Source organism: Trematomus bernacchii, unplaced genomic scaffold, assembly GCF_902827165.1.
Source record: "Trematomus bernacchii unplaced genomic scaffold, fTreBer1.1, whole genome shotgun sequence".
NCBI classification, from domain to species: Eukaryota; Metazoa; Chordata; class Actinopteri; order Perciformes; family Nototheniidae; genus Trematomus; species Trematomus bernacchii.
In genome coordinates this window covers 1,354,796-1,379,714 of record NW_022987565.1, presented here as the reverse complement: position 1 = coordinate 1,379,714, position 24,919 = coordinate 1,354,796, and the positions used below count along the sequence as shown (strand labels likewise).

At 41.9% G+C, this 24,919-nt stretch overlaps 1 protein-coding gene across 1 annotated transcript; it reads left to right on the top strand.

Moving 5' to 3' along the window:
• Nucleotides 1-608: 608 nt before the first annotated feature.
• Nucleotides 609-19,605, top strand: usp11 (ubiquitin specific peptidase 11). Its single transcript, XM_034125573.1, is given in 24 exon segments — nt 609-767; nt 770-845; nt 4,086-4,195; nt 4,450-4,580; nt 4,717-4,834; nt 5,431-5,576; nt 5,789-5,850; nt 7,738-7,837; nt 8,843-9,016; nt 11,195-11,353; nt 11,683-11,907; nt 12,116-12,178; nt 12,181-12,201; nt 12,680-12,774; nt 13,100-13,303; nt 14,026-14,117; nt 14,548-14,774; nt 14,776-15,055; nt 15,788-15,858; nt 16,422-16,534; nt 16,722-16,871; nt 17,005-17,120; nt 17,222-17,310; nt 18,073-19,605. Coding segments are annotated over 24 exon segments (3,075 nt in total). The 5' UTR covers nt 609-736; the 3' UTR covers nt 18,295-19,605.
• The last annotated feature ends 5,314 nt before the right edge of the window (nt 19,606-24,919 follow it).

The window sequence follows — 24,919 nt, the reverse complement described above, 5'->3', positions numbered from 1 at the left end:
CTATGTTTGGGGGGTTTTCAGACAAGTGGAAACAGTCAAAATATAGTTTTTTTTATACGTAGTTTGTCAATTTGCCTCTGTAGATTTGACCTAAATTCATCAGTTCAATTCAAAGAAAGAATCAGATTATGTATGATTTAAACACATTTTCAGATTGCTTTGTATATATATCATTCAAAGGCTGATCATTGTATATCTAAAATCAAGGCAAACTTTGTATTTTTTTCAAAATGCTGATATTACCTTTCTGATTTAGGGAATGTCACAAATATATATCCACAATTCCCTCTTTAAAAACCTTTGACTCTATTTTACAATACATTATTTGTTGAGCCTGTGTTACCATGGTAATGTAGAATATTGACGTAGCCAGAATACCAGTTAAATATTACATAAAGATAATAAGATAATGGCTCATTTGCATAAAACATATTCAATATATTGTCTTAATGTGAGTAGTCATCTGAAGTGTCATTGAGTCTACTAGTTCTTTTTGTAATGATTTAAATAATGATATTTTTAATAATAAATGCCCCATGGTGTGGAATGAGGTGTGGAGGCCTCGGTAGGAAGTCGTCATCGTCTCGGTCTAAACCGTTTCCTTCTTCCGCAAACACAGAGTAGCTTCCCCGTTTATCGGTTGATCAATGCGGCGGTGGACTTCTGCCTCTCGTCTCCTGGCTTCATTTAATATTTCTAACAGTTACCCACATTTATGAGTGATTGATTCAGCGTCATGACGGCCAACAGCCGCTGTTCCGCCGCAGAGCCCCGGGCCTGGACACCCAGCGGCGGGAGATCGAGTCTCTTCTGCGGGAGTGGGAGCTCCGCGCTGGGGACAGTTGGTGAGTCTAAAAACACTGTTAGCATCACACGGCTAATGGCTGCTTACGGCTTTAACGGCAGAGTGTTGGTTGTTAGGAACCGTTTAATGGTTGGTGTTGGCTGTTGGGGGCCGTTAACGGGTCGGTGTTGGTTATTAGGGACCGTTAACGGGTTGGTGTCGGTTGTTAGCTCGGGCTAACCGGGGCTAACAGACGTTAAACTGGCCGTTAACCGACGATGCTAACGTTAGCCTGTCAACCTGCTGTAATGACATGTTCAGGCTCCACTGCTATGCTTCCACTTTTGTCTTCACCAGAGCTGGACTGGGGTGTGGAAAATGGGAGATGCGCAATTAAAGACATCTGTGCCGTTTGGTTTCGAAATGAGATGTTTATTTGACCATTTCTGCATAATAAATAACAATTTAATGTGCTAAAAAAACATGTCCAACCTTCTTAGCAGGAACTCAGGCTTCAAACCTCCTTTACCTTTACTCCACTACATTTATTTTGTACTTTTAGTTAAGTTATAGATTTAGATTAATGATGTGAAATATAATCAGCACTTAAATCAGACTTTAGTTACACCTGGAGTAAATGTACAAGCTACCCTGCAGTATACAAAGTCATTAAAACTAGCTGCACCTTTACCAGCTTTGATAACACTTTAATGATCAATCATTATAACATATATCATATATATTATTCTGAAATTGACCAATCTGCATAACGAGTACTCTTACAGAGTTTAGTCTCAGTTTATTGTATCGTTTCACAAGTACTACAACCACCACTGTGAAAATACTCTTTCACAAGTATTCCTGCATTGAATATGTCACTTGAGTGAAATTATGTAAGTGTAATCAGGAAAAAAGGTTAAGGTATTAAAAGTAGTAGCTGTCCTCGTTTGGCTTTGATTACATGTAACTTGGCTAATGCTGAAGACATTGTGATGTTAAGTGGACCTCTCTGTCTGTAGGTCAGCACCTTACCCCCTAAGCCAACATAAGCAGACATGTGTCATTCAAATCAAAACCCAAAAGACTTTTGAAAAAAGGGAAAGTGGCTGATTATTAGGATCATGTTTAACGTCATCACCACAAATATTCTTAATTAAATAAAGTCATTGATAGGATTGCCTTTTTAATTAAGTGAGGGGGAGAGAAAACTGTTTTTGTTAAATGCTAAACAACAACAAATATAGATATTTCTTTTAAAGTAAAAACATTTTTCAAATCTATTTTTTTTTTTCAATCAATTTCAACTTTCGGACTTTACACCTTTCAGGGGGATTTCAATTCATTGGATTTTTTTTATTATATGTGTCCGAAACAATTACACACCACTGGAACATTATCCTACAAATAGTTTAATAAATTAGGGAAGCCTAATCCTTATTTCTAACTGCATAGGAATTTAAGGCTTAAACAGAATGAATAGACATGGAAAAAGAAAGGAACAACTCTGTCATTCAAATGCTGATTTAAATGTAGAAGTCAAAGCAGAATGAGGCTTCAAACCTTTCGCGCCTTAGCTAATTTAAGTCATTTTTGACGACCTAATACCGATAATGTAATAAAGCATCAGTGTCAGCAGCCATAAAATACCTTTGCCTCTATGATGCTTAAAAACATTCACTAAATTGAACAACCATCCCTGACTCTCAGCTGAAACAGAAGTGTGTTTCCACTGGGGACGGACTGAAGTGATGCATGTGTTTTCTTCTGATGCCGTCCAGTCGCAACTGTAGTGGAAACATGATCAGGCAGATTGTGATGCACCATGACTGGGCAGGTTTCTGCTGTCGCTGGAACAAACAGCAGCCTTCATTTGGTTTCATTTCCCATTCTCTGTCCACATTTTCATAAATCTCACAGTAGAGCAGGAGCCGTAACGCTGTCAGAAGATTACTTTATAGGTGCACCGTGGGATCATTCAAAACCAAGGCCAGGTTTTTTATTTTATAGCCTGTGACGGTGTGCTGTTTTGATCTTCTTTGGTTTAGTGTATTGGATTTGAGTCACATGGGATCCACAAATGCACAGAAAGAGATGGAGAACGAGATGTACTGATAGAAAGATATTTAGTCTCACCTCAGATCTGTGGATATCTTCTTACACTGTGATAAAAGTATAATGATACCCAGATCAGAGAAAAAGGATCAAGACCAGGTAAAGACATTTGACTAACAAGTAAAGCAAAACTGTGTCTGTGAGATGAAATGAAACTGAAAACAAAACCTGTGTGTTGGTGGTTTGGTGACATCAAGTGTTCAGATATATTCACTAAACCAACTGTGTGTGTTTCCGTGTAACAAGGGCTCTGACATTTGCATTTTAGATAATCTTTCTGTGCTCTTGTTCTTCTGTAGAAAAGGCGCCCAAATTTTAGTGACCTCAGTCAAAGAGCTGGACTGAAACACAGTTGATGCGTGGGTGTCTTTCATAACAAAACCCTTGTGAAATATGCGTTGGGTTTGTAGCAGTCAGATGTTTGGACTCCAGTGTAAATGATTTACGTGTCAGGTGTAGAGCTGACTTTAAGGAGTAGGAGAACAAGGCTGTACAATCATTAAGGCTCCAACTTGTTTTTATCTGGATTTTGTCTAAAATAAATGTCAGAAAAATGTGAAAAATCTCCTTCCCAGTCTCTCAAAATTTAAAGATTTTTAGTTGTTGTAGAAATTCAAAACCCTCAGATTTTTTATTCAATATGATGATACTTAAAGGTAGGGTAGGTAAGAATGGAGAAACCAGCTCGAGTGCGCTAGAATTTGAAAGTACACAACCGGAAAAAATCTGCCCCTTCCTTCAGACTTCCTTACAGAGCCCCTCCTCCAACACACACGGACGCGCACATGACCAATGAGGGCACGAGATAAGTCATCCAGTTATTTTAGCCGGGCCGGCTCAGATGATTGGTCGTGCTTTTTACAGCGCCACGGCTTCCACAGATGACATTTGTTAATGTATTTATTGTCAAAGCACTTAAGATATTCATTGCTATCGGGATGTTAAGAGCATTCCATGGAATATAACAAAAAGTGTTTCTGAAGTGAATTACCTACCCCACCTTTAAAAGAGCAAAACAGGAAATACTAATTAAAGCGGCTAAAAAAAGGATATTCTGACATTTTTGCTGAAAAATGTAACAATTATGAAAGAGGTTGAAAAGGATTTGGTGATCATCTAATTGTTGAATCTTATCAGCACCAAGTTGTCAACCTGCCTGTGTGTTTGTGTGTTTGTGTGTGTGCTGCAGGTACGTGGTGGAGCGTCGCTGGTATGAACAGTGGAAGGAGTTTGTGGAGACCGGAGACCAGAACTCGTCATCTTTCCCCGGTCAGATCGACAACACTGAGCTGTTTGAGGGTCAGTGAACGCCCCGCCCACAAACAACACGCCTCTCCTCATACACTCTTCTTATTTGTACCAAGTCCAAAACATAATCAGTTTAATTTGATATAAAACGGAGAAAAAGGCAGGAAATCTCCATAATGAACCAATACATTCAGTTTCAGATATCCTTCCTCCCTGACACAAACAAACGTTTAGCATGTTTGATAAACTGACTGCAGATTTGTGCAGCTTCTGGTCAAATGCAAAAATGTCTCTCCTGTTTTTAGACCTGGACTCGTACCACCTGAAGGAGCGCCTGGTGGAGAACGAGGACTTCATGTTGGTGCCGGCTGAGGCCTGGCACAAGCTGCTCGCCTGGTATGGCATGCTGGAGGGGCAGCCGCCGCTGGAGCGCAAGGTAACATGTCCCGAGCTGTCAGCCAATCAGGTGCAGAGGCTATCATTTATCTCCAAAATCAGACAAGGTGTGTTCCCGGTGTGTTTCCTCGACTTAAGACCCTTTAACTGTACTTTTTTGTGTGTGTGTGTGTCAGGTGGTGGACCTGCCCAGCACCCTGAAGGTGGAGGTGTACCCCGTTGAGATATTCCTCTGTCTCCATAGCAACATGGAGAACGTCATCACCGCCCAGTTCAGCCGCACGGACAGCATACGTGAGTTTATCTGTTTGTGTGTGTATGTGTGTGTTTGTGTGTGTTTGTGTATGTGTGTGTGTGTTTGTGTGTGTTTGTGTGTGTCTGTATGTGTTTTGTTTGTGTGTGTATGTGTTTGTTTGTGTGTGTGTGTTTGTGTGTGTGTGTGTGTGTTTGTCTGTGTGTGTTTGTGTGTAAACATCTGTTGTCCCTTACTCTCTGACACTACATGTTGGGGAAGTTGTTAACCAGCTTCACGGCTCAGGGCTGACTCACAGTGGGCGGTGTTGGAAGGAGCCGAGGTCAGATCAGTGAAGTTCCTCATTTTCTACATGAAGCTGTCGTGAAAGGGGACATTAGCCGGGTCTCCATAAACCCATTTTGATGCTAATTTTGAAGTATTGCAATAGAAGAGCTGTATGGAAACACGTGTTTGTGCTTTGATGCGTTTATGCTCACTTGAGGTGTTTTCTTTGTGTTAAAAAGTTAATTTAAGTTTTGTTTTTCCTTTTTGTGTGTCACATTTTTATTCAATGGCCAACGTTTAAGGACTTAAATGGTGTCTAGAAGAAGGGTTAATTTTCACATCTCGTGTGTGTGTGTGTGTGTGTGTGTAGACTCGATCCAGAGGGCGATGTGTGAGGCGTTCTCGGTGCCTCCGGGCTCAGAGTGCCGTCTGTGGATGAAGAGTTCGGACAGCACCTGCGAGCGCCTCAGGAACGTTCACGTGAGCGTGCTGGATGCCTGTCTGAGCTCCGCCATGGTGAGGACACACTGTTTAACATCACTTATATACACAAATATTATAATCATAAGTGTAAATTCATTCATAGAGTTCCAGGTAGATTGTTTTCACATTAGCATGAGTCGGCCTCACTCACTTCCTCATATCACCGAGCCTCCTTTACAACAATCCTCAGAGATAAGCTGGAACATGCCTGTGTGTGTGTGTGTGTTTCTGTGTGTGTGTGTCAGACGGTGATTATGGAGACGAGAAATGCCGATGGCACCTGGCCGAGCTCCAGGCCTCAAATCATGTAAGAACACACTCTGTCTCTCTCTCTTTCTTTAGTTACTACTTTTAATTTTTCTATTGTTTTTTTTATTTTTCTATTTTTCTAACTGTCTCATTTTCTCCTTCCTCATCTTATTCGGTTTGACCCCCCCCCCCCCCCCCCTCCCCCCCTCCTCCTTCTTTCTTCCTGACTGGGGAATTTCCTCGATCTACCTGTCAGACGGTCTACCCTTAACTTTCAGTTCTGTTTGCTTTATCTCCCTCGAACAAAAGCAGATTTAAAGCTTTGGTTTTTTTACCAGAAAAAAACAATGCATTTTCTTTTTGCATGAAAAAACACATCAAAGTACAATTTGACGAAAAAGATAAATAATAAATAACATTAATATTTGTGAACCGTTGATTATTGTGCATTGATTGATTGATTGAAGTGAGCTATTGCGTTTATAAAACCGTTACCAAGTGTGGCAATATGAAAAATACACACTCTAATTTAAATAGTTTTTATTAGTAAATAATGATGTTCAAAATAAAATAGTCCCTCCGTTGCCTTCTGCACGAAACATGGTTGCTATGCAACAACACTAACAGCTAGCGAACATATTAGACAGAGAGCGTTGACTGATTATTTGGCTATTTATTTACATGAATGTGTATGTTGCCGTTTATTGTGCACCCACTGAAAAACTGTCCAGCATCAGTAGCATGGCTTACGTGGTTACTTGTATAGGCTGAGGTTGTTCTAGGCTGTTGCTTGGCGTGGCGAGAATATTGCTCCACTTTCTCCGGTCCCCGAGATTCGGCTTCCAGTAGCTCTGGAGAGAGCTTTCGCACCTGTGGCCACTAACGGTCATAATTTATCTGCTTTGTTTCAAGACCCGCATCAGAAAGCTTTTGAATGGTGATACTTTTCCAGTTGGTCTACCTGCTCTTCACGTAGCTCTGCATGTCGTCGTTTAGGAGCTTTTTTAGTGCTGGAGATAGGCACTGCTCAATCCACTCCTAAGACCACCCCGGAGGTCGAAGTTAACCGTACATGTTTCCATCTTAAGCTTTGTTAGTTAGTTAGTTTCGTAACGGACGTAATGTAACAGTTGTAACGGTTGTAGCTTTTTCTCAGACGCGGAGGGATACTGACTTGTGAAAAGTTACTACAATTCTACCCGTGATATACGCTCATTATATCACGGCTAAGTACCAATCAGATTGCTTGATTTGACTTGTCCGTTTTATAACTGGTAATGTATACAGAAATTAATACATAATTGTTTTGCTCTCTGATTCTTCTTAGTTATTGTTTCAATGTGTTCCCCTGCATTAAAGGCGACACGAATTATGATTATAAAGAAAATATTAATTGCTGAATATTATGGCTGCTGAATTAATGCATTTAGATTTGCGTTCACGGTGCAATCCAAGTTTCAAATGTAGCTAAAAGCCACAAGGAGAAGTGATGCAGTCATTTGCATTTTGTGTAAATGTGCTTCTATTTGCATTAGCTGTTGGAGACAGACTACAGAGGGAGAGGGAGTCGTTCATACATCCGTTTGGCGACATTCCTGACTTGTGTTAGTGTTGATAAGTGGTCCAGTCAGGATCACAGTGTTCTGGTAACTGTCAAACAAAAAAAACATATATTTTAAATGAATTCTGCCCACTTTGCTAAGACATAAATAATGTTTCTAAAGTGAAGGAGCCTTGGGAGAAATCCTCACATACAGGCCGGATTTATCATAAAAACGAAAGATGTTGGTGCTGCATGAAGTTATCTCTCCCGGGAGTTTCAAACCTCTTATTTGATCTCAAAAACAATGCAGCTGCCTTGCCTCCTTCCCCTCCGTCTGTTTCCACGTTACAGTTCTATAAATGCCCGTCTCATTCTCTCTATGTGAATCCTTACTGTCTGCAGGAGGAACTCGGTGGAGGAGCAGGACTCGTACCGAGGACAGCCGGGGGTCTGCGGGCTCACCAACCTGGGCAACACCTGCTTCATGAACTCTGCACTCCAGGTCTCACACACACACACACACACACACACACACACACACACACACACACACACACACACACACACTAAATTCAACCCTTAGGTTAAACTGTTTTCTTTAAAAGTCAGTGATTATTTGGATTTTCGGAAATGTGTAACCTGCTGTAGTATTTAGTAGTATTTCTTCGCTGTCATTTTTCATGTTTAAAGTCCTCAGTGCACGTTGGATCTGCTCTGTGAATATTTAACACCTGCGTGGTGTCGGTGTTGCTCCTCAGGTTTCTGCTCCGTCTGCAGGAGCTCGGCTGCTCTGAGCCTCTCCGCCCAAACTCAGTCTCCTGAAACCTATTCATATTTATTCATAACCTTAATTCATCTGTGAAGTGTTTTGTCAGGTCCACTGAGCATCACTTTTAAACAGCTTCATACATTTACTATATCTTCACTTTTAGTTCTCATGTGAACTTATTTAACCTCACTCTAGGTTCTAGCTTATTAGAGGTTTTTATATCAAGTGTCCGTCATCCTATTTTAACATTGTGTGTGTGTGTGTGTGTGTGTGTGTGTGTGTGTGTGTGTGTGTGTGTGTGTGTGTGTGTGTGTGTGTGTGTGTGTGTGTGTGTGTGTGTGTGTGTGTGTGTGTGTGTGTGTGTGTGTGTGTGTGTGTGTGTGTGTGTGTGTGTGTGTGTGTGTGTGTGTGTGTGTGTGTGTGTGTGTGTGTGTGTGTGTGTGTGGTGTGTGTGTGTGTGTGTGTGTGTGTGTGTGTGTGTGTGTGTGTGTGTGTGTTGTGTGTGTGTGTGTGTGTGTGTGTGTGTGTGTGTGTGTGTGTGTGTGTGTGTGTGTGTGTGTGTGTGTGTGATTACTGAAGCCTAAAGTTATCTGAAAATGTGCAGAATGACTGTGTTTCATAGGGGCTGCACAGAATTCAGACATTGATTTAGGATTAGAAAACGTAATGATTGACACTTGGGGCTCTCCTGTCCCGCCCCCTCTAACTCCCTCTGCCTCCCCCTCTCTCTCCCTGCAGTGTCTGAGCAACACCCCCCCTCTGACGGAGTACTTCCTGCAGAGCTCCTACCTGGAGGAGCTGAACTTCACCAACCCTCTGGGCATGAAGGGAGAGATCGCCGAGGCCTACGCCGACGTCATCAAACAGATGTGGTCCGGCCGCCACTACTCCGTGGTGCCGCGCGTCTTCAAGGTACCGACACGTTGAACCCATGAGTAACGGACTACACAGAGGAGATCTCACATTATAGCATGGCAAATAGATCAAACCTGAAACATCAATATACCCCGAGGCAGAAGGTAGTCAGTCCAGTAGTCAAAAAAAGACAGGGAAGTTTATTTTCTATGAATCTGACATCAACACAACAACAAAGAAAACACTTTTCTGTGTGTTCACAGCTTGGTTGATACATTAACAGACGAGAGTCAGCTGCCTCTCTGATCTCTGATGTGTAAAATGAAACTGAGCAGGAACAGAGGAGTGAAACTGAACTCCAGACCACAGAGACTGAGCCGAGCCGACTGAGAGCTGAACACAGTATCAAGCATGTCGCTTTCTATACATCTGAAATGAAAACTAATCAGACCGTCTGTTCTTCATACTCTCAATCACTGACTGTTCTTCCCAAATGGAGTTTCCATGTTTGAGTTTCCATGTTTGCAAGCGTGACTTTGTATTTGACAAATATGCCATAAACCTATTTTAGTTTGTTTCTACTTTGAGGATAGGGAAGCAAAACTACAAAAACCTGCTGACAAAGCTCCAGTCCAGCTTCTTTACATATCAAGACATTAACATTTAGGAAAACTCCTTTAAAAATATCCTTTATTTTAACGGATTTGAACTCTGAGGGCTGTGTAAATCATTCAGAGCGTGTTAAAGAGCTACAGACTGGAGGCTTCTTGTATCCTCCTCTCTCTGTTGATATCCCAGAAGTCCAGAGGCCTGTACTACGAAGCCGGTTCAACAGACCCTGGATATGTTTGAGTTACCCGGCTTACCTAATCCAAAACAAACGCGATCTCGCTAAGCGGTCCTACGACGCTGGTTATCAACTCGTTAACTCAAGCCAGGGTTTCTCTTTCCGGCTGAGTGCGCGTTCACATAAAAGGGGCAGGGTTAGCAACATTTGACCAATCACAAACATGGAGAAGCGTACTGACAGCGCAGCGTCATACTTCCTGAATGAAAAGTCAACTATAATAATAATAATCCTTATATATATTATAGCGCTTTATCAATGACTCTCAAAGCGCTTTACAAATACACATTACACATACAGATCATACATACATGTAATGGTCATCTACTGCAAGTTCAGGTGAAGTGTCTTGCCCAAGGACACAACGGCTTTACAGACGCAGCGGCGGCGGGTTTCACCCCCTTTACTTGATCTGATAATCATTGCACAGCGCACTGCGCCACACCGCCCACTGCACACTGTCTAATATTAGACAAATATGAAGAAGTTAAACTTTAAACATCCATGACTTAAACACTTTATCCAGGATAAAAGCCACATAGCTGCACCTGCAAGGTGAATACAGCTGGTAAAAGAAAAAGTGTTTGAATGCGTACATTAACAGGTTTATGAAATCACTGCCCCGTCCAAGACACGAGTGGATCTGACTTTAATTACATTTGACTCGAGTGTTTCGTCAACTTAATGTGTTGCTTAAAATAATACTTCTGCATACAGTATGTGACACTGTGAGTGTTGCACGGCCAGATACGGCTCAAGAAGCTGACTCAGATAAGGAAATATATGATACATTATGATGTGATATGATATGAATGATAATGGGACACATCTACGTCTGCACTCACAGTGCCGCGGACTGTACTTAATGTTACTCTGATCCGGTTACTTATGTCGTGGCAGATATTTAAGTAAGCTTTCTTAACGCTAATGTTATAATAGTCAGATTGCTCTGAAGATGGGAGGGGATATTCTATTAATGTTCACGTTCACACAGTCAGTTGATTTTTGCCGGCCGTCTTTCTGTATTTCCTTTCTCCTGTAATATGACTTGATAGCTTTAAACTCCGCACACGGAGCTCTGATTGGTCAGCAGGCGGTGCTTTCACTGAGTTGATCTCTTAGCCTGCAACCTAACCTGCTCCGGACCAGGCTAGCCGTTCAGCATAAGTTACCATGGAGATCTAGCCCGCTAAGAAGTGAACCAGCGCCGTAGGACCGGAAACCCAGAGTTTTCCCTGAAGTTAGCTCGCTAAGCGAAAATCCGGCTTCGTAGTACAGGCCTCAGATTTAAAGTCTTATATCTGACAAAAACAGAAATGTGATGCATTGCCTTTCCTGTTTTATGTCCTAAACTCTGCGTGTGTGTGTGTGCGCGTGTGTGTGTGCAGACGAAGGTGGGCCACTTTGCGTCTCAGTTCCTGGGGTACCAGCAGCACGACAGCCAGGAGCTGCTGTCCTTCCTGGCGGACGGTCTGCACGAGGACCTGAACCGGGTCAAAAACAAAGAGTACATCGAGCTCCGAGACGCCGAGGGACGACCGGACCAGGTGAGCTGCTGCGACCTCAGCCACAACAAGTGATATAAAAGACTGTTAAACACCTGCACTTTTGAAAGAACATCCATAACATTCATCTGTTTGCAATTTATATATATCAATATTCCAATTACTTGTATATAGATTATTCTGCACTATTTCTATTATATTATATTTTATTTACTTGCACTATTCTCAGTTTTATTGTGTTGCACTGTTGGAGGAGCCTGTGACCTAAGATGTTCATTGTCATAACTACACTGTACACATGATAATAAAAGCCTTGAAACCTTGAAATGATGTTCTTCTCATACTTCCTGTCTCCCCTTCCTCTCCCACAGGAAGTGGCGGAGGAGGCGTGGCGTAACCACCGCCGGCGGAACGACTCGGTGATCGTCGACACGTTTCACGGCCTCTTCAAGTCCACGCTCGTCTGTCCAGAGTGCCACAAAGTCTCCGTGACCTTTGACCCCTTCTGCTACCTGAGCGTCCCACTTCCTGTCAGCAAGGAGCGCGTCATGGAGGTCTTCTTCGTCTCTCTGGACCCCTACGCCAAACCTGCACAGGTGACGATTTCTACCTAATAATTGACTGTCATGACACTTTTGCAGATGAGCTGAATGATTTCTCTGAAAAAAGATCTGACCTGTGTTACATGTCTTTAACAATTTTCCAACCTAGAGAACAATTTAAAATGTAAGATGAGTTTCATTGTGTTACTACAGCAATGGTGACACTATTTTTAAAAATGTTTTCTTGTCTTTTTGTGTACAGCATCGTGTTGTGGTTCCTAAGACAGGAAAAGTGTCTGACCTCTGCACTGCCCTGTCCCGAGATGAACCAGCGTACCTCCTACACAGGTGTGTGTGTGTTGTGTGTGTGTGTGTGTGTGTGTGGTGTGTGTGTGTGTGTGTGTGTGTGTGTGTGTGGTGTGTGTGTGGTGTGTGTGTGTGTGTGTGTGTGTGTGTGTGTGTGTGTGTGTGTGTGGTGTGTGTGTGTGTGTGTGTGTGTGTGTGTGTGTGTGTGTGTGTGTGTGTGTGTGTGTGTGTGTGTGTGTGTGTGTGTGTGTGTGTGTGTGTGTGTGTGTGTGTGTGTGTGTGTGTGTGTGTGTGTGTGTGTGTGTGTGTGTGTGTGTGTGTGTGTGTGTGTGTGTGTGTGTGTGTGTGTGTGTGTGTGTGTGTGTGTGTGTGTGTGTGTGTGTGTGTGTGTGTGTGTGTGTGTGTGTGTGTGTGTGTGTGTGGGGTCCAGAGTTGCATTGCATTTCTAGCTTAACCTAATGTGTGTGTGTTCATGTTTAAGAGTTAGTTGTGTAACCTGTTTTCTAACCCCGTTGTTCAGATGGTGGTCGCTGATGTGTTCAACCACCGTTTCTACAAGATCTACAACACCGATGAGTCTCTGAGCTGCATTCTGGACCGAGACGACATCTTTGTGTAAGAGCATCACAAACACTGTCAACTATTTTTAGCTTAGTGTATTTGAGACATCAGACATCACAGCAGTCTTATAATGGTTACATACATGTATGCAAAAGGTTGAGATGCAACACTTGTCAGGACAGGACGCTTTAAAAAAACGTCAACTTAAAAGTAAGAGAGTTATTCCACAAAAATACCATTTTAAAAACATACACATAAATGCATCTTTGAATGCATACACAAAATACATGAGGACCAAATCATGCAGAGTTCTTCAGAGGCATTCTCTTACGAAACCACGCTGTTTTTTGATGTAAATGCCCCCTGGTGATGCGTTCAGGTACGAGCTGAGCGAGCTGGAGGAGCACCAGGAGGAGCAGGTGTTGCTGGCGCTCTACCTGAGGGAGCGCTCTCACTACAGAGACTACGGCTCCGGCAGCAGCTCGTACGGCACCTCGCTGTTCGGACACCCGCTGCTGCTCAGCGTGCCGAGAGGCTGCTGCAGCCGAGAGGAGCTCTACACTCTGTTCCTACAGAGGCTGGCGTGAGTGAAACACACACACACACACACTGAACTCACACATACACACACACAGGCATGCACACACACACTGAACACAGTCTGCATTACATTGATATACTATAAACATACCTTACTTTATTTTACTTACTTTACTTTAAAGGTAGGGTAGGTAATTCACTTCAGAAACACTTGTTATATTCCATGGAATGCTCTTAACATCCCGATAGCAATGAATACATGAAATGCTTTGACAATAAATACATAAAAATATTTCATCTGTGGAAGCCGTAGTACTGTAAAAAGCACGACCAATCATCTGAGCCGGCCCGGCTAAAATAACTGGATGTCCTACCTGCCTGTCAGCCTTCCATCTCGTGCACAAACTTATCTCGTGCCCTCATTGGTCATGTGCGCGTTCGTGTGTGTTGGAGGAGGGGCTCTGTAAGGAAGTCTGAAGGAAGGGGCAGATTTTTTTTCGGCTGCGAGCTTTCAAATTCTAGCGCACTCGAGCTGGTTTCTCCATTCTTACCTACCCTACCTTTAACTGATTTTGTATAGTTTTACCAAATATATGGTTTCATGACATACTTTGATCGTTTTATGATTTTTTTTTCTCTCTATGATTTTCTCATATTTTGTACATACTGTTCTCTGGCTTCCCTGATACATTTCGACATATTGTAGCAAGACTTTTTTTATTAGAATTGTAAACAGATTACTTATGTGCTTGTGTGTCTGTGCAGGCGTTATGTGCGTCCTCCTGATCCCTCTGAGGAGTTGGAGGAAGAGGAGGAAGAGGAGCTGTACAAGACTCAGACCAATGGGATCAGTGACGGTAGGGTTTTCTCCTCCATCTACGTTATTAAAAATAACAATAAAAATAAGGTTTAAAATGAGAGATTACAACGTGCAAGCAACACAAACCGGTTGAGTAAAGAAAAAAGTAAAGTTTTAAAAGGACAGACACTGATAGTAAACAGTTTAGAAAGGTTTTAACCTCAAGTGCAAATGTACAAACACATCTCATTCGTCACATTACAAATAATTCCTTACACAGCTTTGATTTATTTAATTAGCCTCCAATTTCTTCGAGTCGATCTAAAGCAAATCAGACAGTTTATAACTTTTCAGATAAAGAATTTTGTCTGTTCTTTATTTATTTAACAGTTTTTCGACAATGAAATAATTAGCTTCTACTGGATTGATCAGCTGTGTTTGATCTTCAGTGTAGTTTCAGTCTGACTGGTTCTGTGCTGTTTCTTCAGAGGAGGAGCAGGATGACGGAGAGAAAGCCGGACCCTCTCAGACCCGAACCTCAGAACCCAGCTCTGGTGATGCACCGGCAAACAGCCAATCAGACGACACCACCACCACCACCGAGCCCCGCCCCCTTGCCAACCACACGCAGCCCCCCCCGGCCCAGGGCGACTCGGAGACTAACGGACCCCCGGACCAGAGTGAGCCCGGCTGCAGCTCTGAGACTAACACCCCCCCCCCCCACTGAGGGAGAGAAACCCTGCGAGGAAGAGAGCAAGACCTCCGACAGCAGCTCAGAGCCTCCAGCCCAGCAGCCATGTGAGACCACAGAAGAAGAAAAAGAGGAAGACAAGCAGGAGGAGGCGTGTTCTCCCAGCCCTCCAGCCAATGAGCAGCCAGGGAAGAGGAAGGCGTGCTGTAAGAGGAGGAAGAGTCTGTTCACCATCCAGGCGGTCAACTCCAACGGGACGACCGAGAGAGGGATGGGAGAGGGGGGGAGCGCCGTGTCCTTCAGCTGTGAGTGGGAACACACTCACTCACTCACTCACTCACTCACTCACTCACTCACTCACTCACTCACTCACTCACTCACTCACTCACTCACTCACTCACTCACTCACTCACTCACTCACTCACTCTCTCTCTCTCTCACACACTCACACACTCACTCACTCACTCACTCAACCTCACACACACTCACACCATCACCACACACTCACACACTCACACACACTCTCTCTCTCTCTCTCTCTCTCTCTCTCTCTCTCTCCTCTCTCTCTCTCTCTCTCTCTCTCTCTCTCTCTCTCTCTCTCTCTCTCTCTCTCTCTCTCTCTCTCTCTCTCTCTCTCACACACACACTCACACACTCACTCATTTGTAATAATAACAATATTTTTTTTCTGTTTTAACTTTTTTGGTCATTATTCTTGCAGCCCAATGAAACAAAGAACACACTCTGACTTAAAAAACAAGATGCCTAAAACCAATAATAATATGTGGGAATAGTTTATTTCCTTCTTTACTTTCAAATACATCAAAGTTGCATTAAATAAACTCTTATTTTGGATTCATTTTCCAAAAAAAAGGACAAAATATATATTTTAAACGACTGAAACACTTGTTGCCTTGAGAAGCTTTTAGTGCCTGGATTTTAAGCAATTCAGGCTGGATTGCATCAGCACCATACTCTACTGTGTTTTATTAATAAAACCAGATTTTTATACATTGCTTTAAATGTTCTTTGTGCAGCTCAGCCCTACGTGGCCATCGACTGGGACCCTGAGATGAAGAAGAGATTCTACAACGAAAACGAGGCCGAGGTCAGTGTGAACATGAGTCATAGTATAGTGTTGAACTTTTTTTTTTTTATTGAGTCAGGCACAATGAGTTACATTTATACGGTCTATATTTCAGTGTCAGTGTTGAACATTTTGGGAGAAAAGTCATAGTACAGTATGATGAAAAAAAAACGTAATTGTCATAGTATGTAAAACAATGTTGTGCTCACCTCTCTCCTCCTGCCTTCCTTCTCTCTCCTCCTGCCTTCTCTCTCCTCCTGCCTTCCTTCTCTCTCCTCCTGCCTTCTCTCTCCTGCCTTCTCTCCTTCTTCCTCCTTCTCTCTCCTCCTGCCTTCTCTCTCCTGCCTTCTCTCTCCTCCCTTCCTTCCTCTCTCTCTGCCTCCTCTTCTCTCTCCTCCTGCCTTCTCTCTCCTGCCTTCTCTCTCCTCCTGCCTTCCTTTCTCCTCCTGCCTTCTCTCTCCTCCTTCCTTCCTTCTCTCTCCTTCCTTCTCTCTCCTCCTTCCTTCTCTCTCTCCTCCTTCCTTCCATCTCTCTCCTCCTTCCTTCCTTCTCTCTCCTCCCTTCTCTCTCTCCTGTCTGTGCAGAAGTACGTGAAACACGGCAGTATGGAGGTTCCTCAGCAGCAGACCACTGTCCAGCTGCAGGAGTGCATCGAGCTGTTCACCACCATGGAAACACTGGAGGAGGAGAACCCATGGTAACACACATACACACACACACACACCTTTCTCAACATATTCAGCACCTTTTTACACGCAATTAGCAACTCCACTTTGCAAAACCAGACCATCATTTTATAGAGAATTTGAAGAAATGAAATGCTTTGAGTCAAAGTCGTCTTCAGCTTTGTTCATGATGCATTTTGTCTGTGTGTGTGTGTTCAGGTACTGTCCGGTGTGTAAGAAGCACCAGCTGGCCACGAAGAAGCTGGACCTCTGGTTCCTGCCCGAGGTTCTCATCATCCACCTGAAGAGGTTCTCCTACACCAAGTTCACCAGAGAGAAGCTGGACAGCATCGTGGACTTCCCCCTGAGGTGCACACACACACACACACACACACACACACACACACTCACACTCACACTCACACTCACACTCACACTCACTCTCACACACTCTCACACACACACTCTAACACACTCTAACGAATCTGTCTGTGTGTTGCAGAGAGCTGGACTTCTCCGGCTGCCTCCTGAGGAAGAGTCAGTCCAATGGGGAGCCTCCGAGCCGCTACGACCTCATCGCTGTGTCCAATCACTACGGAGGACTCAGAGACGGCCATTGTACGTCCCTATTGGTCTTTTCTTTTCAAGTGGTCATGTTCAAGGCTTTATTTGTCACATTTAACTGACCTGTACACTTCTTATCGTGTGTGTTCCTTCAGACACCAGCTACGCGCGGAACAAAGACAACGGTCAGTGGTATTACTTTGACGACAGCAAGGTGACGTACGCCAGAGAGGATCAAATCGTGGTGAGTACGAGACCCAGCGCTGTAAAGCATCCTGTGCGCCTTTCAGACATTCCCTTTATTCTGATGTCAGTATGATGTGATTACATCGCTGCCCAATTAGAGACACTTTTTAAAAAAGAATTTTCAGGAATATAGGATCCAGGTTGAAAACCACCTGTTATGCAAAATCCACTTCTTCATGTCTCTTCTACATCAACATGTGTCCCCTCTTCTTCATGTCTCTTCTACATCAACATGTGTCCCCTCTGTGGAAAGAGACTCTGAAAGTTTCAGGAACAAAGATTCTCTCTCTTTTTGTCCTGATCCATTTATATAAAAACCTGTCTGAAAATGAGCTGATCAGATTTTGGCCACTTTGTGATGTCATAACGATTTGTTGGCTTGTGTAACCATTAGCCAATCACCAACCAAGGTAACACCCCCCCCCCCACCCACCTTATCACCTGAATCTCCTCCTAGAGCACCATTGTGTTCTTTGTAACCAAATATCTCTCAGAGGGGCGTGGGGAGGGGCTCCTTATTTTCCTCTAAAGTAACAGACAGAGAATCAGCACTTTGGAAACAGGGCTGAAACAGAGGGGATTATGGGATGCTGCAATGATCTGTTGGGTGTTTCGAGGCAAACACTTCAGAGACATGTTTTGTATATATCTGAGACCTGTAACATATTGATGGAAAACAGTATAATAGGGGACCTTTAAGTTACTCGTAAGGCAGATGTAAAGTCTAACCTGGATTAATTCGTTGTTTCCTGTCGTTCAGACCAACGCTGCTTACGTCTTGTTCTACCAGCGGCAAGACAAGATCAGAAAACCCACTCTGCCCGCCCCCAACACAAGCCCCGCCTCCTCCAGCCAGCCCGCCAACGACATCACTTCCTGTAAGGACGATGACATCACTCCCTGTAAGGAAGACGACGCAGAGCTCGGCGCCGCCGCTGCCGCCGCCTCCTCCTCCTCCTACGTCACCATGGAAACAGACTAAATTAATCCTCAAGGTTTAGTTTCATTTTTACAGTAATAAGGTTTTTTGTTTTTTTTCAGAACAGGCCTGTGATTGATTTTTCTTTCCAACAACACTTGAATTTTCTCTGATTCCCCCCCCCCCCCCCCAAGATGGACACTTGGTACTCGGGTAGGTTTGAGACGTACTCTTTATTGGTGATCAGGTCTTTAGGTCTTTGTTTATGAAACCTGGAAGAACTACAGACTTTTACAGTGTTTCATTATAATCACATTAAATGACTCATTATACAAGTACAGAAAAATCTAAATAAGACCTTTCAACTTCCCACTTCATAATTTGATCTCTTGATACTGTCTCAAAAATAAAGAAATGTAGACGTCATCATTGGTTCCTCATTTAAAAACATAATTTTAATCTAATTTTAGGTATTTTTTAAACTGTTAATACTTGTAGAGATTATAATAAACACTGTAGAAGTCTATCAGTATTCAAGTGCACACACCAGGTTCCTTATTTGATGAGAAAAGCTTAAGGATTGCAGTTAAATATCTATTATTAGTTAGTTGCATTAAAGAGCCTAACACTTGTGAAGTTTCTAGAAGTTAGTCTGATTCTGCAATTACAAATATAGTTTCCTTAAAGATGACACAATTTTACAACACAATCAAATATTCAATACACCAGTTATATTCATAAGATAACTGTCGGCAGACGTCTTCAATATTTTCTTGTTATGTTCTTTAAATAAAAGCAGATTAGTTGTCGATAGTTTATTGTACTCACCGGCTGAAACTCATTAAAGGAGCTGGGGATTCTGGGTAATAAGTGTGTAATTATAGCAGAGAAAAATAATTTAATATTGAACAAAGCTGCCGGGGACGAGGAATGAATCTTTCTGTGTATATGTTGGTTGTTTTCTTCTGGTATTTATTATTTCTGAGTAATTTCCGCTGTCACATGACTACAGGTGTTTTCTGATTGGAGCTGGTCGACGGGTTGCAGGACATTGAGATGCTTATTTTTCATATTTATAGGCGACATTTGTATTCAGGCTTAAATGTATCGGACAGAATGACAGGCAGTCTTCTCTCTCTGGAGCTCTCACTGATTTTCAAACCGGCTCTGTGTACAGTATTTTTGTATTGTAAGAAATGTATAATTATTATTATTACCATTCCTGGTCGGGCGGAGGGAAGCGCGGGCTCATTTCTTTCTTTGGTCTTCCTGTCAATATCAGATGAAAATATTTTATTGTACTTTCAATCTTTTGATATGAATAAAAGGATGATTATTATCAGGATGAGTGATGTTTATCCTGTTTCCTCCACACCCTGTTGTGTGTTTCAGTCATTTCTCTGACATAATGTGTCCCTAAGTTCAAGTATTCTATACTATATATATATATATATAGGCCTAAGCCAGGGGTGTCAAAGTCATTGTGTGTGTGTATGTGGCCCGCAACAGCTCGCAAAGAATATAAACAGTTTATTATACGGTTACATGCCGCTTAACAGAAGCATGTTGGCTTCTGTTAAGTGCCAAAAACGACATGTCCCACAATGCATGGCGTTCTGTGACATGCGACTTCATATCAGCCCTAGCAGCAGCTCTGAGTGAGGTCAGTGACACAGAGCTGAAGGAACAGAAGTTACAGCGGCTCAAAGACCAAAGACACCAGACCCGGAGCCAGAGGATAAAAGTACACATCCTTTACTCAAGTAGAAGTACAGATACTCGTGTTTAAAAATACTCTGGTGAAAGTACTGACTAAACTTCTTTACTCAAGTAAAAGTAAAGAGGGCTTTGAAATGTACTTAAGTAAAAAGTACCCATAACTAGCAGCTGTTTTAAAGAGTACCTGACCTCCCTTTATATTAATAGAACAATAATGTCATTGTTAGCTAATGAATGTTTCCATGCTGAACAACGGCAACATGACAACGTTTTCATTGGTCCCTCTTCTTTAGAGAAGACCAGGAAATGATGGATACACGCAGGGCCGGTTCTAACCAATTTGCTGCCCTAGGCGAGATTTGAGCTGTACCGGGTCCTCTGTGAATTAATAGCTGGACCACCAATCAGCTCCTGTCTTCACAGAGACGAGCTATCCCTAACAATGTAGTACATTGTTTCAAATACAAAACAAAACAAAACATTTGAGTGTTTACATATTGGTTCAATAGTTTCCGAACAGTTTTTAGAAAATCTACTGAATATTAAAAATCCAACAAGTCCTCCAACTCATACGACCAAATAGGTCGATTGTTCAGCAGCTTATTACGACCTATAGTCACGTTTTAAAGTTTAGCACCTCTACTGGTCGTGTAAGAAACAACAATTTGCGGCAATTGCAAACGCTCCGGAGGGTCGTATATTCACAAATAACCCTCTCTGGAAAATCCTAAATTGTAGAATAGTTTGGCCATTAAGGATCTATAGTTTGAGAGATATTACGAAGATTATTTGAGGTCTGCCTCCCCACGCCCCTCTGAGAGATATTTGGTTAAAAAGAACACAATGGTGCTCTAGGAGGAGATTCAGGTGATAAGGTGGGGGGGGGGGGGTTACCTTGGTTGGTGATTGGCTAATGGTTACACAAGCAAACAAATCATTATGACATAAAGTGGCCAAAATCTGATCAGCTCATTTACAGACAGGTTTTTATAGAAATGGATCAGGACAAAAAGAGAGAGAATCTTTTTTCCTGAAACTTTCAGAGTCTCTTTACACAGAGGGGACACATGTTGATGTAGAAGAGACATGAAGAAGATGGGACACATGTTGATGTAGAAGAGACATGAAGAAGAGGGGACACATGTTGATGTAGAAGAGACATGAAGAAGAGGGGACACATGTTGATGTAGAAGAGACATGAAGAATAGGGGACACATGTTGATGTAGAAGAGACATGAAGAAGAGGGGACACATGTTGATGTAGAAGAGACATGAAGAAGAGGGGACACATGTTGATGTAGAAGAGACATGAAGAAGAGGGGACACATGTTGATGTAGAAGAGACATGAAGAAGAGGGGACACATGTTGATGTAGAAGAGACATGAAGAAGAGGGGACACATGTTGATGAAGAAGAGACATGAAGAAGAGGGGACACATGTTGATGTAGAAGAGACATGAAGAAGTGGATTTTGTATAACAGGTGTCCTTTAATTGGCAGCCAGTGAAGGAATGGAGGAGAGGAGTAGTGGGAGAACTGGATGGAGGTTGAAGACCAGTCCTGCTGCAGCATTCTGAATTAGCTGTAGCATTCTGATGGTGTTTGACAACTCTCTGTATTTTAGACCAATCACGACCAAGCCAAGTTTCAACAGACTCTACTATTTCTAACTTGTTTTCAGTCTGAAGAAACCTCTGTTCTTGGGAAACTGATTTAATCAGAAATGTTAGTTTGTTTATTATTTGACAGCATTGTAACATCTGTTTGCTCTTTTCTCATTAAATGTGATTGTTGCTGCTTTAACCTGTTCCACTCTGAGCCTGTTTTTCAGGTCTCAGGCTCGAAAATGACATTCCCAGAACAAATGACCATATCTTCCCTTCTAAAAGGGTTAAATTAATAATCTTTTTTCTCAAAGTAATGATAAACCTGTGAGTTGGATGTAGAAGTGTCAGAATCAATATAAATGTTTTTTATTTTAAAGAAAATTCAGATTTTACATAGTAAAAAACTGTAAATTATAGTGTCCGTCCAAAAATTATTTTTTACAGATAGTGAAAACTACCCTTGGATGATGGGTTAGTAGACTAAAAGCTTTAGGAATCCAAAGTACAACATATAATAAGTACCCTGTATCAAGATTGATGCAAAACAAGTGAAATTTGACCTTTTTAGAGAGATTTAGCCAAAAACTGGGCCATCTGGGGTCATTTGGGTGGATTTGACCTATCTCTGGCCCCCCTTGCTCGATTTGGTTGGTTGACATACCCTTGTGACCGTTAGAGCCAATAGAATCGAAGGGGGAGGACAACACCCACACAAGTTGTAAAGAAAAAATGTGGGCGCTTCGCGTGTGGAAAACGAAACCAAAGTGGAGGAATGTCTCCTTCTGGAGTTTGGAAACTAAAACGCAGTTGTATTGCTTATGGATTATCAGAAATAATTTCAAAGAAGGCACAGACACATAGGATGAACCTATGGATTAACTGCAGCATCGTTTTTTTATCGTTTTAATGCCATTGAAGACCACTTTTGACCAAGGTAAGATATATTTACGTGTTTAGCTTCTTAGCTCCACATGTGATGATGTACGCTTTCGTTGATAGCATCGCGAATGTTTATCACTGAGTGTTGAGGTGGGCACCGGTAGATTCAGTGTCTCCAGGACACCAAAAACGAGTGGTTGGCTGTGCATCTAGGATAAGTAATAAGGGAGTTATGAGTGAGTTTAAGTGCCTTTGTAGGTCCCGTTTTTTCGATCGAGGCTAATTCAGAGGCTGAGTGCTAGCATTGTGGGTTTTTTTAAAAAAAAAAAATTAAAAAGATCAGTTAGCTGAGTTTCTTCCCGTTACATGGATATAACACATTCATAGTTTTATTCAATATTAAGATTCCTTAGACGTTGTTTCCTGCAAATGACGCGTTTATCCGCCCGGTACCGGGGGGAAGGTGTGAAACAGGTTAATAATCTGAGTGATATCATTATTAATATGAATGCACAACTCATTGTAACATACATGTTTTTATATATTCAAGTAGTGCACACATTACTTTATCTACACCAATATATATTTTACTTTACTATATATTATTTTTTTGTATTACACATTTTAGCTGAATACTCAATTCTGATTGGTCAAATTAGAAGTTTAAGAGGTTGTTAATACTCAATAACACACCGCTGCCAAGAAATCAGTATTTTAGATTGAGATTAAATCCTTTATTGTTTATAAACGTGTGCATTTGATAATCCACGCTGAACAGCAATGGGTCGTCCTCTCTGTTTAGACTCCTCCTGGGAAAACTGTGTTTAACATTTACTCTGTATTTAAATACTTAGAAATCTCTTTAAAACATGTATTTTATTCCCTGACGAAGAGGTCTGTCAGGGAGTTCATTTAAACCCAGTAACTCTGTATGTTTCATATTATTATACAAGTTTAAAATGTAAAAATGGCATGTAATAAAACTCTGATTTCAACGTTTTAAAAACAATATTGTCTGGACTGGAAATTAAAATGCATTTTATTTTGGATCTGAGAAATGATTCGCTGCTCAAACTTGCAGTTGGATTAAACATTATTTATTTATTTTCCCATCATGCACAAATCACAAATGAACAATTTATAACAACATAGTTTCAATAAAACAGAGAAGGTTAAACTAGAACCTGACATAAAGATCTGCATCTGGGTGAGATCATTTAAAATGTGAAGAATATATATATCTTATTTCCTCTAAAGCAGGGCTCTCCAACACGTCGATTGCGAGCTACCGGTAGCTCGCGGGCAGCTTTTCAGTAGCTCGCCGCTCGATTATCGATTATAGCGCAGTAAGGTTGCTTATTGATTTTTCGGCCGCGGCTGGACAATAACGTTTTTTTATTTTAGAATTTTTTCTGTCACACGAATATCAAATGGTCGGTGACGCAGAGATCAAGGAACAGACGTGACAGCAGCACAGCGACAACACACACGGAGCAGTCTGCTTTCTCCACCAGCACCAGTCCAGAACCAACAGCAGAATGACCCGCTCTGAATCAGGCCCTGTCGCTGCGCCTCAGAGACACACAGGGAGGGATTTGTGTTTTTTGAAAAACACTCGTTATCGTCATGTCAGGTTTTTGGTGGATTTAATCAAGTCTTGGATTGCAGAGTATGAATGTCCTCTTGCTATTTTCAGTTGATAAATACTTGTGTAAAGTTTGTGAAGGCAGGAGGAAAGCTTCCGCGATCACCGTCTCCTCTGTTCCTCCAAACCCCGCCCCCTCCCTGAAAATAATGAGTGACAGGCTGATAGTGACCCGATAGAAACTTTATTATTCACTTAATCACTGATTGAGATATAATGAAGCTAACTTAATCTCATACATTCATGGGATTTATGTAACCGTAAGACAGAGAATGTAAGTGTGCACCCACATGCACTATTTTTGTTTTTATAATGCTGTTGTAAATACTCCTGTTGTCTGATGTGTTCAGACTTAAGTCATGTGTGTGATGCCACATTCAAGACATTCAGTGTCCTTTTTTTTTTAACAGAAGACCGTAGCTAGAAGCTGCAGCTAGACTGCAGAAGTATTAGTTTTTTGTTTTTGAGGATGGAACCATTTTCACACACAGATATAGGGAGGCTAGACCTATACAATTGATTTATTATGGTTTATAATTCAATGTCAAGACGAAGAAGAAGAAGAAAAATATGGCTGAACAACTGTTCAGTGTCAATCCTGTGGAGGTGGAGGTTATAAATCTCCAAAATAATGTTCAGCTTAAGTCTCAGCAAAACTCACAACATTTCTGGAGCTTTGTAGACCCAGAAAACTATAGAACATTCACCAAGCAGCACTGAAAATGTCTGCTTTATTTGGTTCTGTTCTACATACCTTTGTGAAGCAGCTTTTTCTGACATGAATGTCATGAAATCTAAATACAGAACAATACTGACTGATGAACATTTAAATGACTCT